This window comes from Gavia stellata, chromosome 5, assembly GCF_030936135.1.
Source record: "Gavia stellata isolate bGavSte3 chromosome 5, bGavSte3.hap2, whole genome shotgun sequence".
Classification (NCBI taxonomy): Eukaryota; Metazoa; Chordata; class Aves; order Gaviiformes; family Gaviidae; genus Gavia; species Gavia stellata.
In genome coordinates this window covers 13,013,070-13,032,883 of record NC_082598.1, presented here as the reverse complement: position 1 = coordinate 13,032,883, position 19,814 = coordinate 13,013,070, and the positions used below count along the sequence as shown (strand labels likewise).

At 39.5% G+C, this 19,814-nt stretch overlaps 1 protein-coding gene across 1 annotated transcript in view; it reads left to right on the top strand.

Moving 5' to 3' along the window:
• The window catches only part of SORCS2 (sortilin related VPS10 domain containing receptor 2), a 460,992-nt gene that overhangs the window by 75,726 nt on the left and 365,452 nt on the right, over positions 1-19,814 (top strand). Inside the window, 1 exon segment of the mRNA XM_059817647.1 lies at positions 515-582. Within this exon segment, the coding sequence (XP_059673630.1) occupies positions 515-582 (68 nt within the window).

The following is a 19,814-nucleotide window of genomic DNA, read 5'->3' as shown; positions in this document are numbered from 1 at the left end:
TTTCTGACCTTGTAGGGAAGACCAGAGCTCACTTTTCTACCTGAATTTGTTATCTGGATAATCAAAGTTAATGACCATTGTTTAACACTGGATTTAAAAAAAAAAAAAAAAATAAAATTGTGTCTGTAGATGTTCAAGAGAGTTGCCTCCTAAAATTAAACCAGCAACCAGATTGGTTCTTCCTGCTGAGAAAGTCATACAAATTGCTTGGGGGCTGTCATGTGGTGGTGGGATTTATGTGACTATTCCAACTCCATCGCTCATGTGAAACGGGCAATCTTTCACAAAGTCACCAGGTTTGCATAAATCAAGTGCTGAAATCACTCTTCTCAGAAGGAGAAAGGAAAAAACCCAGTCTAAAAGCAAAACTGGTAAGAGGTAAAAAAAAACCAACATGAAACCCAGTTCAGATTTTCAGGAGCCTCACTTTTGTGTTCACAAGAATAATGCTGCCCATGATCTGTTTCTTATATCAGTTTACATATAAATATATTTATTCTCATTTTCTTTTTAGGTGATTCTGATCCTTACCAAGTATTATCATACTGATATGGGGAAAGTGCTGGAGAGCTCTTTGTGGAGGTAAGTTCTCTGCTTTTCCTGTAACCTTTCCCTCCCCTGCCCCCAGTTCTCAGACTAGATCTGTATCTTTTCCAAACTGCTGCTGAGTTGAGCTGGTAGCTGATTGATGCTAATATAGCAAGGTTGTCCAGATTGTCATCAACTCTTACTCCTTCTCTTCATTAAATGTAGTTCCTGCAGTTCAATCGAAAAAGAGTTTGAAATGAGTTTTAACTCTGTAGAGAATGTTCCTGATGCCACTTTGCAAGATGCCATTCTTTTCCTTTTCTTAGAAATTTCGAATCAAAGTTACTTAAAAACTTTGAAAAACTTACTGTGTTGGGATGTGTCTGTTGGTGGTACTTACTGCTCTTGAGTACTGTGTTGAGGTTTGTAAATAATCCTGATTTGGAAGCAGTCACGATTGGATGAAATATAATACCAGTGCAGGTTATATTATGTCTTATGATAACTAGGTATATGTAGTAATCCAAATAAATTTCCAAATTGATTCTTGTTTCCTAAATGTTCATGAATTAAGGTATCGGTATGCTTGTTGCCTGTGTATGCACAAATTGCATGCTCAGGTATGTATCAGCACAAAAACAGGGCTAGGGTGAGCCTATGTTATACTAGTCATACTGGTTATCTTCTCGTGTTAATTTTGTTTTGCTAAGTGGGCTTTTTGTCCTCTAATTTTTTCTGTATCTGTATCAATCTTCCACCACAAATTTTTGCTAGACCCATTATGTACACTTCAAAAGTGAAAATATGTCACTGTTATCAATAAATATAATATTGCTCCAATGTTTGTGATGCTAGTTTTCCTGGGTTATCTGTAGCTGTAGAAGTATTGTTGAAATATTCTGCCAGGATATCTAGATAGTTGTTACAAATGGCAGGAGACTTATTTGAGGAGTCTTATGTGAAATTCTTATGTAGCCCATAAGATTCAGGTCTAGAAACAAATGGGTTACCTAATAGCTTGTGGCTTAGGTACTTGTAAACTTCATACTGTCCCAAGAGCTTCTATGGGGACTCAACCTTCATCTGTGTGTGTAAGCAGCTTTACAGAGACAATCCAAGAAGAAGAGTGGGGCAAGGGAATAGGGAGTGGGAAAAGCCTGTGACCAGGACATGCTGCACACCAGCCTTGTTACTTGTTTTGAAGGAGGCTGCGTTGTTTTAACCTTGTGGGATTTCTCGTAGTGATAGTGTATCTTTGCAATACCTTGTTGTCATACTAGTAGCTGAGTAGTACAGTCTGGCCCGGGGCCGCACGTGTCTGGCCCATGCAGCACAAGGGTGTTTTCAAGTAAAAAAGAAACTTCTAGTCATAAAGAGGTGCTTAGGAAACGGAGTAAGATCATATCGAGACTGCTTAGCATAGGCTCAGGATTGGCCTTTTTAGCACTGTGATGGTTCATCTGTAATTATCCTTTAAACGTAAAAGATGCGAAATGAATTGCACATTTGTTTTTGTTTTAATTCTTGTCCAACATCTTGTGCAGAGAAGACAACCAAATGGCAGTTTGGATACTCAGATAATTGCGTAAGCACACATTCCTTTCCTGTTATATGCCTCTGGCCTATACAACATGTGCAATATGTTTCAAGTTTTGCTATCCATGCTTCAGTGTAATCTATCATAGAAGTCTTTTAAACCTACTCAGTCAGACTCTTCAAAATAAACTCTCTTCTCTTTCAAAATAAACCAGTCTTCAGATAATGTTGCTTTTTTTTTTTGAGAACATAAACACTTTTTAAACAAGGTCATTCAGACCTTGCTGACAGCTGGTGTAAAGAAGAACTGGTGTGAACTGCGTTTAAATAAAATTGACGCTAGTGTGCCTCATAGGGAAATTAGGCCCTTTTACTTACAATTAATAGATGTGCCAGATGCTTTGGTTGTTTATAAAACTAGGATGGAAAAGCTGAAAGGAAGCAAGTGCTTAAGATTAGCTCTTGGGCCAGCGGTGGTAGCTGATCCAGCCCTGAATGTGTTCTGCTCTGGGCTCACCTCCTTCCTCTGCCCACTGTGATGTAAAAGTGGCACATGTAGTTGTCAGACTGGGGAAGTTCAAGTGCCTGGATCTGGAAATGCACAAATGACACCAACTGGTGCAAAAATAACAAATACTTCCTCTCTCTGTTGAGATGTAGCTCATTAAATAAATAATAAAAAAAAAAACCATACTGTCCATGAAGTCAGGGAACTTGTGTGTTTTCTCTGTGCAAAATGGTTGGGTGTGAATTGGTGAAGCTCCATGTTTGCTGATGGAGCCGAGGTGTTGTACTCACATTGGCAGCCTGCCCAGAATGCACAATGTATATATTTTTAAACTTTTTTGTTTGATTCTCATTTGCATCAGAACAAATATACAGTAAAACAGGTGCGAAAAATGTTACAGGGTTTTTTGTCAGCGGATAAAAGCCATTCATCTTTGTGAGGTTTCTGTGTCCTAGTGGGAATGGATCCTGTCCGGTTATTTCTTGGAACAGTCCAATGTTTTTCTTCTTCCTGTCTGGCCCAGCTCAATCATACCAGACACTTCATATTCTCTAAGTAAAAATAAACTTGTTTGATGATGTGATCAGTCCCCACTAAGTTAATTTTTTAATGTTGTTAATCTCCCACTTTTATCTTGCCAATCAGTAAATATTATCCTAGCTTGGCTCTTATCGGTTCTTTTGTTTCTTGAAACTGCATCTTTCTTTTTTCCTCTAAAACAAATTTCTTCTTCATCTCTCTTTTTCTCCCATCACTCAAAAGAATTGGTTGGGTTTTTTTGTTGCTTAGTGGAACAGGGAATGAGAAGGGAAGGGTGACTCAGTGCTCCAGTGATGCTTATTTGTTCTTAGTGACCTTGGAGTTGCAGTCAGACTTTTAAGAGTAATGCAAATGGTGGGGAAAAACACCAGTCGGAGGTACATGCCCGGGGAGGCTTTATGTGAAGAAGATAGGTGTTTGGGTGGTTTTTTTTTTGTGGAAGTGGATCTAGGTGATGAATTTCTGTGCCTCTGCAGAGCGTTGGTAATTTGTGTAGGTAATTTATGCCTGCCCACACAGGTCAGGTTATAGGACTGGGAGGCCTAAATTTTAATTACCTTGGAATCTTTTCATTGTTGAGTAAACAGGGAAAATGGTGCTGGCTAATGAAAGCCTTAACAACTTTTTACTAGTAGCAGCCATGTCTGGTTACACTGAAGAGGTGGAGGCATAAATCTCGGTGGAAGCGTGTCGTTAGAAAACACCAGGACGTGCTTCTCTGGTCAGCTATTTCTCATACTTTGCTTAATTTGCTTATTAGGTAATAGTTAAGGTTAGGGTAAATTGTATAGTTATTTGACTCACAATAAGGAAGAGAAATAAACAGAGATGACATTAGTCGCCTCTTGAATATAAATTACAATAACTTATTGAGAAGGAACAGAGGATTGTTTTCAGGTTTATTTTTAGAGTTTCTCAACTGCCATATGTATTGGGAATACAGGTTGGTTGTCGTGTTAGGCCTCATTAGTGTAATGAAAAAACTGATACTGTGACTAAAACTTAAAATTCAGGTACTGAAATGATCTTCACAAATTGTGCATATATTGAAGATACTTTGCATACTAGCGCTGTTCTTGTCAGAGTCCACACACATCTTTATCCAGCACGTTTACAGTATGAAAGACCTGAATCAAACAGACCATTTAGGATAATAGATTCTTGAGTATGTGTTTTCACATGCTTTATGGACTGGTTTGTGCATAAATATGTACCTGCACATATTTTACAGCCTCAGGTGCCCGCTTGCATACATTGCATGCCTGCAGCTTTAGATGTATGTACTTGAATCTTACAATCAGATATTTTAACTTTGAATTGGTAGCCACTAAGAAATTAATGCTAATACTTACCTGCACACCTGAGAAATAGATATTTATTACTTTTATTATTATTCCGTTTTATACATGAGACACCTGAGGTGGTAACTGATCGCTGAAGATGATGCAGTAACTCAGCACTCTATGGCCATGGAATTGGGTTCCAACCCTGTGCTTAGGCTGGCTCAGAGTCCTGTTTCTGGTATGCATAAAGCCTTCCCCTTCTTAACTTGATCTAAGCAATGAATAATAGATGCTGATGATGATTGCTAATAAAGTTTTGATTGCATATTATCAAGCTGTAATGATACGGTAGTGCTAATGTGACTTGCTGTGTAATTGCCATTGTTCCCAATGGCATCACCATGTTGTTATTGCTTCACCACAGCAAAACAAACGGCATTATTTGATGTTAACTGCACTGTTAACTTCTCTCAGCATTGCATGCTGAACCCCAAGTAAGCCCATTTTCAGCATTGTTGGGATATTTTGTCCCATGTTGTCAATGATGAACTGCTAAATGAAGAAACAGACTTCTCTGATTGCTTAAATATGGTTGGATACTCTAGCTGAGCATCCTGGGACTCCTTACTCCAAATGCAGCCTGAGAAGGGAGCGAAGCCGCAGTGCTGTGCAAGGAGGTTGTGAGTCCAGGTCAGTGGCCAGGCAGCTGGAGGTGAAAGCAATTAGGTGAGCCTTAGGGACAGCATGAGACTTGGCAAACCTCAGTGAGTCAGGAAAATCCTCTCTTTGGTGGCACAGCTGTTTCTATCTGCACCCACAAAAAGCCACGTATTCAGGTCAAGACCTGGTTGTACAAGCCCACTGGCTGTCAGTAGCGATCAATGCACAGTGACCGCATGGTTCTTTTGGCATTCACACAAAGGTGTGTGCCTACACTAAGGTTAAAATCCAGACTACAAAGAGCAGGAGATTCTTTTAAGGTAGATGCAGTGAACAACATACCACTCAAGAAAGTAAAATTCCCAGACCCTGGGTGGCTCGCAGAGTGCAAGAAAACAAGTATGCGCATTTGTTTCCAAACTCTTTGGACTTGTAGGTGCAAATCATTTCACCTGTTTCCTGAAATTAATTTTAAAAGCGAAACAAAAACCCCAATATTGAGTCTGGTGCCCCAGTGAAATTCTTACTTGGTATGAAGTGCTGCTTAATAAGCGAGCAACTGTATTGTGCAGCAACTTGCACTTCCAGATGGTCTTATATTGTGGTTCTGCTTTGAAAAGTGACTTTGTAGAAATGGCCCCAAGGGATGGAGTTATTGAGTCTGTGATTTCCATATGAATTTGCTCTCTTTCCAAGTAAAAACAAAAAAAGAAATGGCTTTCTAATTATTAGCTCAGCGAACTCAGCTTGGGCTCTAATGTCTAGCTGTGCTTTCTCTGGCTAATGCATCATCTTGAGTAATACAGGTTCTGCAATCAAAATAGACTGCCCTCAATTATACCTGTGCAGCTCTTTTGTCTTCCTATTATATCCTTATTTATACCTGTTCCACTGTGAAAAGGTTTTGGGCAGTACCGTTGAAAAGGCAGTCCTGCAATTAGAATTTTATTTCTCTTATTGAACAACAGATGTTTATGCTCTCTTTGATCATATTTCCATATTTACCTAATAGCATTACAAAGACTTTCATTATCTTTGCTGCAATTTCTGTCTTGCTAATACTCTACAGTGCATCATTATGAGTTGAATTGTTCAGGAAAGTCTCTATTTTATATTTATTTTGGGCATCGAAAATGAGCTGTAAAACCATAGTTAAAAGTGAATGTAGTGGATTTCAGCCCATCAGCAATGTTTTATTATGGGTGTCAGGTAAGAAAAATACGTAAAAGACAAAGGAAATGAAGGGAACATGTTTTGACAAAACCTGGGATGTAGAAGATATTGAAGAGATGCTTATTGATGTTTTTGGCAGTCAGTGGTATTGATTTAGGGACCTAAAGGGTGCTGATGTTGCAGTGTGCTTCTGTAGTGTGTGCTCTAACAGACATATGACCCACCATAGTCTTTCCTAAGACCAAGACCCATCGCATTGGCAATAACCTTGCTGTTACCTTGGTGCGGCACTCATCCTGTCACATGTTTTGGCTGTAGCTTTTGGCCATTCAATAAAGGAATGAACTTTGGTCGTGGATGTTGGGAACCATTCTCTGAGTTGTGACCTGTAGACCCCTCTGAAGGAGGTGTCTTTTAAATAACTCTCCAGGGCACAGGACTTAGCTTAAGGAGGTCCTTTTATGTCTGTGTTACCATAATAGCATTTAAAAAACATTTTTTTGTCTAGTATGTATGAAGGTCTGAACTGAAAAAATAAATCCCACAAGCAAGTAAAAGCTATCAAAGAAGTCTACCCAAAATTCTTTACTGAATATCTGTCACTCACAGATGAGAGCACTGTGTCATAATTACTCTTCCAAGTCTTCGGCAACTCAGAGTGGTGATGATGATTTCAAATGTTTACATGTTGCTACACTAGTTTGTGGATACACAAAGAATATATGACATATGGATTAAGATCCAGTTGGAAAGCTGTGATTTATATAGTTAGGAAAAGGCTCTTGCTTGCAGTACACTTCTGTTTATTGGAGCTGGTTGCAGCATGGCTGCTGAGCATGGGAATTTTGCCACTTCACAGGTTGATTTCTATTTATGTTTTTTTCTTTAATCCTCCTTCTGGAAAAGGAATTAAATCATTGTGAGATATAACTCATAACGAATGAGTCAATTTATTAAGAAAGAATAACCATTTAAAATAAATGGTTTAAGAATCCTGTCGTGTTGTTTGAGTAACTTGAACCTAAGTCAAAGAATTTCTGATTGCTTTAACTGGAACTGATATCGTAAACATTTTTTTTATAGGCACAGACTGTGTGGGAATTGTACCACACGTTCTTGTTTTAAGTAGATACCTTTTGGCTAGGGCAGATGGTAATAGAATAGGCAAACTTTCCTACCCAAACCCCATCCAGGTTGGTAGCAGTAGGAAGTTCAGGAAAACCACATCACTGGCGTTGCCTCAGATCTGTCATGGTATCTTATTGCATAAGCCTCCCTGCAAAAAATGATCATCTTTCTTGCTAGCCTCAGCAGACAGGTTTAAGATGAGGAGTAGAGAAACAATGTCCTTCTATGCATTAGTCATTGTGGGGTTTGTTATTTTGTGTGTGTGTTGACTTTGCCCTCCCTCCCAGCATAAAAGAGGGAAGCTGCTTTGGCACTGCCCACGATCAACTTCTATATGGTCAAACCGAGAAATGCAATCTCAGAGCTTTTATTGTGGCATGATTCCTTTGTACTAAATTAATATAAAAACAGTTGAGCCATCAGTTTTTAGCTAATCAGAAGTACTTTGCTGCATTGTCATCCATTAACTCCTACTGTCAGCAGGCCAGCACAGCAGGGAGGTGCGGGGCCTGTAACCTAGGGGCAGATGGACTGACACCGTATATATATTAAGAAATGTTCCCTTTGCCACTCTGCAAAATGGAATAAATAAGAAGCCACAATCAGAGCAGCTGGTTTCATTGCTCATCACATTTATATGATGATGAATGAGGTATGAAAAACTGAATAGGATATATTTTTAAAAACTGAAAAGGGCAAAGTCATGGCTTAGCAGAGCATCTGGTGAAGTCGATATGACATTGCACTTAGCAACTAGTGACACTACTGGTTCTACCTTCAGCCTACTGTGTGACCTTGTCTGAAGAACCTACTATTCCTGTGCTTTCCTCCACTTGGTCTTTGCCTTGTGTGTTTCTTGGAAATATAAGTAATTTGGAGATCTGATTGTATAAGTGCGGTGGGACCCCAGTCAGTGTTGGGGCTGTAATGCTGCATTAATACACATAATACGAATAAGCGGTAATGCTTAGGGATGTTTTGTGTCCTTGAAGTTTTTGGCTTGAGCCTGAGAAGGACAAGAGACCATCAGACAGCACTGACATACCGTGAGACCCATCTGAAAACTCCCGTAGTCTTACTACAATGCAATTAATGACAAAGTGCCTTTTCTCAGCTGCTGCGTTGGAAATGCTGGTTTGCAAACCCCCGTTGCTTCTCTTCGTGTTGGGCACCTTGTGTCACTGATATGGTATGTGGCATGTGAGCAGCTTTGCTTACTTCTGTTGTATGTGTGGTTTGCCCTAGTGCATCCCCTGCAAACTGATTGCAAATTAATTTGGTTGTTGGGGCTGAATGAATGAACAGCTGTGTAGTTAATTATGCAGAATGGTATAGAAAAATGTAGTGTTAATGTTTTATACTCTCATTATCCCTGCAGTATGGAATATATTTTTCAGTGTGAAAATAACAAAGGCAATATTTCCCACATAACTTATTTATTAGGTACTTTGTATTGTTAGGCAGCTTTCTCTGCTTTAACTTGGAAGGGGTTGGGACAGTTAAAAACTCCGTACAGGCCAGTTGTTAAAATGTAAATATAATCCTATGTGCTGAAGAATTTGGGGTGTAGGTAGTTGACAAAAATTAAACCCGTCTTACAGTAAGATTTAAATGTCTTGATTCTTTTTGGTGTTCTGAAATATGGAAGTTAGTCAGAAGTTTTTCCTTCCTCTCCCTGCCACCTTTCATTGAACAGATGACTGATAATTAGTCAATTGAAGCTCTGTTCCAGCTACTTTTTGGTTTTTAGGGGGGGGGGGGGTTTGTTGTTGTTGGTTTTGTTTTTGTATGATATTTTGTCCCTTCCTACTTCTGCTCCCCTCTTTCCACTTCAGCATCATTTCTTCCTATTGCATGTAGGGAATGCAATGTAAGGATAGCAACTTATTTTGCTTCAACAAATAGCCATTCTTGAGCTAGCCTTCAAAAAACAGTATTTCGCTTTCTCACCAATTTTCCCTCCTAGTGGCCTTTTCTTTCTAGCTATTGCCCTCCCTCTTTCATGGGGCTGGGTTTCTGTCTCTTCCAGGGCTGACTTCTCTAGTCCAGACAGAAGAGGCCCCTTTTTGGATGAGCTATTGAATGTCTACCAAAAGTTTTTGCATTTTTGCCTAACATGTCAGCTCCGAGGCTGGTTTCTGAGGCTGTTCCAGAGCTGATGTCTTTCTGATGGCAGGGCTTTTCCCTGGTAGTAGCTTTGACAGACTAGATATTTCTGTGACCTGTGAGCACATTTGATCCCATTTTTCTATCATAGGATCTGAAATCATAATTTCAGTCTGAGAGGAGGGGAAAAATTCCTCTTACTGCCTATTTGTTAAAAGCACCTGACTGTGTTAATTTATTTTTTTCCAGATCTGGTATATACTTTCTTGGCCAAATGGATATTGTTTTTCTTGAAGAGGGTGCATGCAGTTTGATTACACCTGTTGATAAAAAGATATTGCAGCATCAGTGAAATACAGACAGCTCTGGGCAAAAAGCAGAGAAACAAGTAAAGCAGACACACAGTAAAGTGTGCTTTCTTAATATCAAAAAGACTAACAGTTCAGCTCAAAAGCATCTACATCATTGAATGTTTTGATATCCAGTCTTTCAAGCCTTCCTTTCTGGCAGGAAGAGGATGCATGGTTGTGCTTTCTGTATGATTGAGATACAGTTTTCTGTAACGCTGGTCTGCCCTTAGGATCGCTGGCTGTTCTGAAGACTTCAACATAAAAGGTTAACACATGGGAGAGAAAACGATTTTAAATTTTACTCTTTTCCAAGAATTTGGAGACTTGTCACTGTTTTATCTTAATTCTTACCATATGCTGTCCACACATTAATTTTGTAATGTCTCTTTGGGGTGGAATTTAAAAATAACGTTGTACTGTACTGAACTATACCGGCTAGAGTTTGAGCTTTGTCTCCCTTTACCCTACCCCTAGCAGCGTGTGTGCTAAATACTGGTCTCTCATGTTTCAGTAGTATTTAATTTGCTTTTTCTTTAGCCTGACATGTAAAATTAGAAAACAGTAATATTTTACTTTTAGCCTCATTTAAAAATAAGTGGAAGCAAAATATCCATGTGATGGAGTTTTGTATGTGTGATGATTTCAGGTGCGCAATACTTAAACTCTTGGTGCTATTTTGGTGCAATTTTCAGCTTAATTCAGACTGCTCTGGGCTAATGGGAGGGACGCACCAGTAAAATACTATTCCTCTGCGCTGTGAGACAGCAGCGCTTTCTGGCAAAGTGCAGAAGCCCAGAGTGAAAACTCTCATGCCTTGGCTTTCCATATGGCCTCAGGTGAATGTATGAATCTGTCGGTATTCCAGAGTGGAAAGCGTCCAAGAAACACATTTAAATAAAATTAAAGAAGGAAAGAAAGTTAATTATTTAAAGATCAGGAAAAGTATGTTACAGATATGCCGCATAAAGCACCGTGACCTATCACAGCATTACCTTAATAGGTCACAGTTAGAGGAGACCTTGACTCCTTGCGTAAATACACTTCAGGCACAACTACTCTTAATGTGCACTGGTATATGAAACGCGGGGTTAGATTTCCAGGGACTTCACAGTGGTAACAGGACTTAGCTTCTCAAAAGGCATGTTAACATTTGTAAAGTACTTAAATATTTACTCATATTTACTTATTGAAGTATCAAATTACATTTGATTTCCATGTTAACTGGAAGTCTTGGTCTTGGTACTTCCAAATGCTTGAGGTTTTTATAAAATTTTTTGATATTTCATCTTGGGAATCGATACATGTTGATATTATTATAATAAACATTACTTCTTTTTTCTTTAGTGTGTTTGGTAGGGCTGGGAATAGGACATAAGTTTTCTGATTCTTGGTTGATCACTTACAGAAGAAACTTCCCAGTAAAGCAGTTAGGTATTGCATACATTCAGAGAATGATTTTGATTGCAGACGGAGCTCTGGTGGTCATCAAGTACAACCCCTGCTCAAAGCAGGGCTTGCTGCAGAAATCAATCAGGTCACTCAGTGTCTTGTACTGTCCAGTTCTGAAAATCTTCCAGGATGGAGATCCCACAGCTTCGCTGGGAAACCGCTGTCCATCCTTTGCTGCTCTCATTGCGAAGGGTTATGTCAAGCGGAATTTCCCATCTTGCAGCTTGTGCCTGCCATCTATCGTCTTTTCACTATGAACCCTGGTCCTGTCTTATTTAAAGCCTCAGTTTAAGTACTGGAAGACTGAAATCAGATTCCTCATTAGCCTCGCTTCCCAGATTAGCCAAACTCAGCTCCCTTTGCCGTTCCTTCTGCATTGTGTGCTCTAGTTCCCTCACCATCTTAGTGACCCTCCACTGGACTCCAAGTTGCTGATCTCTAGCTTCTATGAAGTGCCACAAAACTGAACACACTTATTTTATCCCATTTGTAGGAGTAGGATGATCTGTCCTCTGGGGGTCCCTCTCTGCTGCTTTCCCCACATAAAATAATCTATGCTTGGGTGAACGGTTTGGAATAGTTACCTCATTTATCTGAATATAAAAATAAACGTGAGAATCCCTAAATGCCAAAATCATTAACAGTGGGAATTCAATTCTTTAAAAATCACTTAGACACTTACCTCTTGAAAAAGATAACATTGGTCTTGATTGCATTGAACCTCTCAGCGTAAGAACAGTGGGGATGCCAGTATTAACTTTTTGTCCTCACTTTTGTTATGTAGTATGAATTCTTGATGGGTTTTGATTTAGTTGCTGGTACATTATTTATGACATCTCTTGGCAGCAGCTGCTGTACTCCACGAACCAAAGCCAAGCCTATCGTTTCTAGTCGTAGAATTGTAGTTTGTTGTGGAGCAACTCCCAGGTAATTAGGCAGGATGTGCTGTAATTGGTTGTAACATGGGCTTTTCTAAATAAAGCATTAATCAGACTGAATGACAGGTTAAAGTATTTTTTTTTCTTTTGAAGATTTGTCTACCACAGGTAAACATTATTGTGGCCACAAATGTTAGAAAGATTAATTTTGCCAGGAAAGGAAGGAGAATTATGTTCTTTTTTTTTTTTTAAATGAGCCCTTACTCAGAGAATTCTTTTAAGTCAGAATATTGAAATGTGCAAAGCTGAGGGTTTTTTGAGGGCAAGAATTCATGTACTAATCCTGGGATGTGCATAAAGCTAAAGTCTTATTCAAAGAGTGGAACTTCATGCAGCAGTTTTTACTGCTATTTGATTTATGTCGTTTTGGACAATTTTGGGTCATCTTTAGCTTGACCTATACTTTTGTACATGTATATTCTTCATTGACAGGTTTCAAGGATCAAACACAGACACCTGAAATCACTACAGTAAAAACTTCTGCTTTAAAAAATGATTATGAATGGAGAAGAAATTGTAAGAGGCACATTATTTTGGTGGATTTCTTGTCTCTTGGCATCTTCCCATCAAAGCTGGATTTTTTTTGTGGCATATGTGATGGATACAAGCTAACTGGAAACAACGCAAAGGAAATGGGATGAAATTCAGCATTAGCTCTGAAAATCAGAATATACAGTAGCCACTCCAAAATTTGTGAGAAGCTACTGGATTTGCCTCAATTTATGCACCAAGCTTGTGAAACAGTCCTTGCTACAAGAACATTTAGGACTGGGGATGGGAAACAAAAGGGAGTCAAATTGTATTTCTTCCATTGAAGATTATTCCCTCAAATGTGTTATTTAGCCATATTGTTTTCTTAAGAGAGAAATTAAAGAAGGAAGGGTCAAAGCTTCTCTTTTTTTGACTCTGTCCTCTTTTGAATCTATATGTTCAGTTTCACTGGCTAATTGAGAACAGTGTTTATGAAGAGGCTCTAGTCTGCTCTCTCACAGGTGGCGAAGAAAAGTGAATTACTGCATTACATGTTACAAAGCAAGTGTCAGGATGATGCTGACGTAGAGCCTAGACCAGGCAGGGATTCTTCCAGATTTTGTTTTGCTCCGCAGAGTGCTGCATATTCAGTATTTACTTTTCCTTTGCACCCTCTCTGTAAAATTCCCATGAGTGGTAGCAGCTGTTGCTGCTGCTGTGCTCACAGTGAGCACAGGGTGCAAAGTCGCAGTGATTTTACTACCAGAAAACAGTCACTGCAGAAGAAGTGAACTGTGTGATGTCGCCCCTGGGGACAAGCTAACCTGCATGGCCCTCCATGTTCTCTCCTTGAAAACAAACCAGATTTTAGGGCATGAATGCATGTTCCCTACTGGGGGACAAGTCAATAAATTGGCATAATTGGTGAAAAGAGTGCTAGTGCTTTTGGAAGCAGTGGGGCTGTAATCATTTGCACAGGTTACAAGCGAGATCCTACAACTAACAATAGACTTCAACTGCAGTTTTGTACCAATTGTGGATTTTTTAGAGCAAGCATTTGTGAAGTGTAGTGTTATTTATTATGGAAGTAGTATTCATCTGTTCCCATTCTTTTTTTTTCCCTCTGCTTGGTAGCCTCTGAAGAGACATTCCTTTGATCATTGGAGTATCTCTTCCACAGATGAAGCCCTGCAGCAGGAAAGGGGTTAAACTTGAGCTCAACAGCCGGAATGGTCTCATCTTGACAGTTTGCACAGCAATTTTTTTTTGCATCACAAAGCATTTTCATCTAGGCAGAAATTGGGTGATCTTACCTTGGGGTGGGAGGGTGGGAGGAAGGCAATGTCAGTTGTATACAGGTTAAGTTAGATTATTCTGAGTAAAAACTGTAGGCTTGAAAGGCCTTGGGCTTCCTTCGTGCGTCTGATGGTGATGGTGTTGGTTTGGACATTAAAGTGTGGAGAACTGACGCGTTAGAACTAAGTCTCCTCATTTGTTCTCAGCTTCCTGACCTAGTCTTTGCTCTGTCACAAGCAAGGATCATTGTTGAGCCTCATCCCTTATCACTCATTTTGTCACTTAGTGTAATGGGCAGAAGATTTCGAGGAGGCACACTGGAGGCCAAGTGGCTCTGGAGTAGATTCTTGGCTCCTGGTTTCCTTCTGCATTTGATAGCAAATGGCAAGAGTCCCAGTGTTGAACTGAGTCCTTCTCCCCCTGCCAGGCTTAACTCAATCAAGCCTAGGCAGCTGAATGGCAGCGAGACAGCCGGTTGCAGAAAGGCAATAGTTTCTACCTGTTACAGTTTGCTTACAACATCTGTCTTAGCTCCATATTGAAAACAAGCAAATTGATCAGTCCCACCTTAGCATAAAGACATGAACATTAAAATGTAAGCGTAAGAGATCTGATTGCCTCTAGCTGTCTGGAATTTGGTCAGTGGTAGGGTTGACACGTGGTGTGGCATCTGGTGCTCTCATACTTTATTTCAAAATCAGCATGTGACTTGCCCAGAGTCTTGTAAGGCTCACCAAAGCTGTTATCAGTGCTCCCTTCAGTGTAAATGTGCCTTAAGTTGGTCACTGTATTTGTTCACGTGCTAAATGAATTAATGCAATATTTCCATAAACAGAATCATAGAATTGATTAGGTTGGAAAAGACCTTTAAGATCATCAAGTCCAACTATTAACCTAACACTGCCAAGTCCACCATTAAACCATGTCCCTAAGCACCTCTTACCTAGGTAAGAAAGTATCATCACCTCTGTGCAACAGAGAGACAGGAAGGAATCCAGACTCAAGCATGGATGATGTTCACTGAGAGTCTGCATAACTAAGGTGTCTTAGCAAACTGCAACGCGTACAGACCGTTTCTGTGTGCCTACAGGTACCTCAGACTTTGGGATTTCCTTCTGAGAGCAGAGGCAAGGTTATTATTCCTGTTTTGTTTGCTCTTCATCCACATATTCTGTAACTTCAAATGGGAATGTTTTCCTAAGCAAGCATTAATTAAAAGGAAACAAGAGATTTCAAATTGAAAGGTTATCAGCAAATGCTGCATGAATGAAAATGTTAAATGAGTGAATCTCCCGCATGTCTTGTGTGTCACTGCTGCTTACAGAAACAATCCCAAGAAAGAGATGAAATGCCCGATGACTTAGATTGGTAGCATTTAACAATTTGAAATACTCTAATTACCCAGGTACTTGTTAGGAGAAGGGGTTGGTACTTGGAGGGAGAACAGATGACTTACATGATTCAGAACCACTATAAATTAGTAAATGCAGATTTTGTTTAGGTTTAAATAGAGATGTTATGAGATGATGTTAGACAGCTTGGATGTGAGGCATTTCTCTGAGTGGGGATTGTATGTTTTTAGTAGATTTTAATGGTTAATTTGAGTAGCATCCACGCTGGGTAAGCAGTCTTCTCTAATTTGAAAAATTATTCAGGTTTTGTTCTGAATTGCACTGTTACATTTAGGTGGATTGAAAATTATTATAATTTAATATAAATGGGCAGGAAGGGGAAAAATAAATCAAGATGAATTCTCTATTGGAGGATATGGTTTTGAAAACCCCTACTATAAATACCCTCCAAAACACCTTGTACATGCAGAGAAAGCTTCCTAGGAGATTATTGTTTTAAGAAAATTTTCTTTTACACTTTTCCCTTTTATGCCATTCTTTTTTTTTTTTTCTTATCAGATGAAGAATGAGGAAAGGTGAGAATAAACTCGTTGAGTATGGTGGGAGTCAGAGTGATGTAGTGCAAAGCAATTTTAGAGTCTTTCTTGGCTACACGTTCATCATCTTCAGCCCTGTATTCTTTGAATTGGGATAAGGAGCCATTAGGTCCTTATATGAGTCAACTCTGAGCACCTTCTGCTTTAGGAGGAAGACAAAGGAAAAACAGATTCTTCAGATAGCATAACCTCCATTTAAATTCTGTGGAAGTTACATTAAAAGGAGAATCACTGCCTGGAAAGCTTTTGCAATGTGAGAATTGAATTTAACAGGCTAAGCTTTCTGTGATAATAATTGCACAGCTAAGGATGATGCAAATTTAATGGCTTTAATCAGATGAAGTGAAAGAAAGCAAACATTAGGTTTATGCTTTAATTTGTGATTTGCTCTACTGTTGATTCTTCTGTGCAAGAAGAAAGGTGTGTGGTGTTCTTTTATTTTCTTTTTTTTTTTAACCTAGAAAGCTTTGGAAAATATTAATCAAATTGAGTGCTCTTCATCAACATAAACTGATTCCAGCTTAAAATGATCATTTTGCAACATTTAAATTAAAATAGTTTACTAAAAGTTATCATCTAGAAAATGAGAATGATCATAGTAGGTCACAACAGAGTACTGAGCTGGGCGGTCCTTCATCTCTGTCAGTAGCTCGTATCAAATACATATGAACTGTAAGAAAAGGACACAAGTCTGTAGTGGAGTTTCACAGACTCACATAATGATTAGGGGTGGAAGGAACCTCTAAAGATTGTCTAGTCCAAGCCCCCTCTCAAAGCACAGTTGACTATAGCAGGTTGCCCAGGACCGTGCTCAGCTGGGTTTGAATATCTCCAAGGATGGAGATGCCAAAACCTGTCTGGGAAACCTGTGCCAGTGTTTGACCCTCTTCACATTAAAAGGTCTTTTTCTGATGTTTAAATGGAATTTATTGTGTTTCAATGTATACCCATTGCCTCGTGACCTGTCACTGGGCATTATAGTGGACAGCGTGGCTCAGTTTTCTTTGCAACCCCTCCGTGAGGTATTTATACACATTAGTAAGGTTCCCCTGACTCTTTTCTTCACCAGTATAAACACTCCCAGCTCTCTTGGTCTCTCCTCATGTGTCAGATGCTCCAGTCCCTTAACTATCTTTGAGGCCCTTAGCTGACTTGCTTCAGTATGTCTATGTCTCTCTTATGCTGGGGAGACTGGACCTGGACCCAGTACTCTAGACTGACTCACCAGTGCTGAGTGGGAAGGATCACCTCCCTCGACCTGCTGGCCATGCTCTTCCTAATGCAGCCCAGGAGGCTGTTGCCCTTCTTTGCTGCAAGGGCACATTGCTGGCTTGTACTCAGTGTGTTGTCCACCCTTGTTGAGTTTTATGAGATTCCTGTCAGCCCATTTCTCTAGCCTGTGGAGGTCCCTCTGAATAGCAGCACTGCCATCTGATGTATCAGTCACTCCTCCCAGTTTTGTATCATCTGCAAACTTGCTGAAGTTAGTCTGTGCCATCATCCAGGTCATTAATGAATATATTAAGTAGTATTGGTCTCAGTGTCAACCCACGGAGTGCATTACTGGTGCCTCACCTCCAGCTGGACTTCATGCTGCTGACCACGACCTGCTGAGCCTAGGATTTCAGCATACCTCACTATCCTTATCTAGTCCATACTTCATCAGTTTGTCAGTTAGGATGTTCTGGGAGATGGTGTCAAAAGCCTTGCTAAAGTCAAAATAAACAACAGCTACTGCTCTCCCCTCATCCTGTGAGTTATCTAGAAGGTTATCAGTTTGGCTACGCCTGATTTTCCCCTTTGTAAATCTATGCTGACTACTCCCAAACCTTCTTGTAGAAATGGGTTTCAGGATTATTTGCTCCATGCTTCCCAGGGATCAAGGTGAGGTGGACATGCCTGTAGATCCCTAGATCCTCCTTCTTGCCTGTCTTGAAGATAGAATGGGATGTTCATTCTTCTGTGAACGCTATCCCAGCCACTAACGATTTTTGACTCGGGCAGTTTCTGAAGCTGAGGTGCAGTCCCTTTCTTTAATATCCCTTCATAGATTTATTTTTCTGCCCCACCCCCACCCCAAATCTGGGGTTCCTTTTTTTTTCCTTTTTATTTTTTTAATTTGGGCACAATTTTTACCACAGCTGTGGGTTATGATGAAACACTGATGAAACACCTCTTCCGCTTCATCCTGTAAGCTTTTGATTTTATGGACACTACAGTTTTTGGTCCTTGAAGAGAAGTCACTTCATTCCTTTGCTTGCCCTTGTCTGTCTTACGTGTGTTTCTTGTGCTTCCCTTGCGTCCTGTTTGAGGTAAGTAGGGCAGTATTGAACACAGCATTAAAGGTAAGGGCACAATGAGGGGGCTAATACAGTGCTATACTGGCATTTTCTGTTTTGTTCTCTGTTACCTGCCTAAAAATTTCTGAATTTATTTGCTTTTTGAATTGCAGATTGATGTTTTCATGGTACTCTGTACCATACCACTCAGGAACCTTTACGGAATGGTAGTAGTTTGTGCAAAAGCCTTAGTTTTGTACGTACTGTTAGAGTATCTCTTTAAATTTACCAACTGTGAATTTCTTTTGCTACTTTAATGACCAGTCACTCAGCATCATGAGGTTCATCTACAATGTTTCATACTTACTCTCTTACCTGATATTTGTTTGTCTTTGGTTTACTCCTTTGAATGATGTAGTGTTATCAGCAGACTTTCGTCACCGTCTGCCCCTGTTTCTATAATTATGAATACGTTAAATAGGACTGACCAAACTACCTTGTGGGACTCCTTTGATGACTTTTCTCAACAGTGAAAGTGAATCAAACCTTATGTTTCCCATTTTTAGAATAATTATTCTTCCAAATGAAGACCTGTCCTCTCGTTCTCTTATCCTCTAGCAATATAGTTTCTCAAGCGCATTTTGTGGGGTATCTTTCTGAAAGATTTTTAGAGTAGGCTATTTGGTTGAATTTTCCTTTTTATATATTCATTGATTCTGTCAAAAAAACGAGGACGTTAATGAGTCATGCATTCCCTCTCCCAAGTTACGTGGACTCTCACTTGGTACCTCTTATTTCTCTGTGTGTCAAAGTACAGAATTGGAATAGCTTTTACTGATTCGCCTAGTGCTGACATCAAACTTTACTGCCCTGAAGTACCTCTCTAAATTGCTCTTGGAGACCTTTAAAAAATTGGAATCCATATTTGCAATGTCCATTTCTCTAATACAAACATTATTTTAAATGAGAAGACACTCTCTGCAATTAATAGCTTAGTGATTTCATCCTTGAGTTCCTTAAGAACATTTGGATGAATACCATCTGCTTTGTGCAGATGAGGAGTGTTGGTTTGTGTAAAATGTCTTTCACTGACACTTTAATATGAGACATATCTTAATACAGTGACAGCAAAGAACAACTCTGACTTGGGAACCTTTCAAAGCAGCTCCAGGATGAATAAAGGTGCAAAACATTAGTTTGCTTTTTCTGCTGTGGCCTTATCTCTGGATGCTCTTTTCTCACCTTGCTCATGTGTTGGCTCCACAGATTGCGGTGGCAGACTTCACATCTTTTGGTAGGTTGACAGAAGATTTATTGTTACAGTGTGAGCTTTTTCAAGTTGTGTTTCAAAGATTTTTATTTTGGCCTATTGTGTTATAGTGTTATCCTTCTGAGGATTTTTTTCCCCTGTTATCTTTAGCTGGACAAAAATCCAGCTTGTTAAAGTTGTCTTTCTCTCTTCAAGTGACATTTCTTTTTAATCATGCCTTTTTTTTTTTCTTTGGTCCACTTTTGGTAGTACGCACTTGCACTGAAATTCAACCCCATGCCTTTAAAAAGACATTTCCAATATTTTACCTATATCATTGCTTCTTTTAGCTTTCTTTTTTTTTAACCAAGC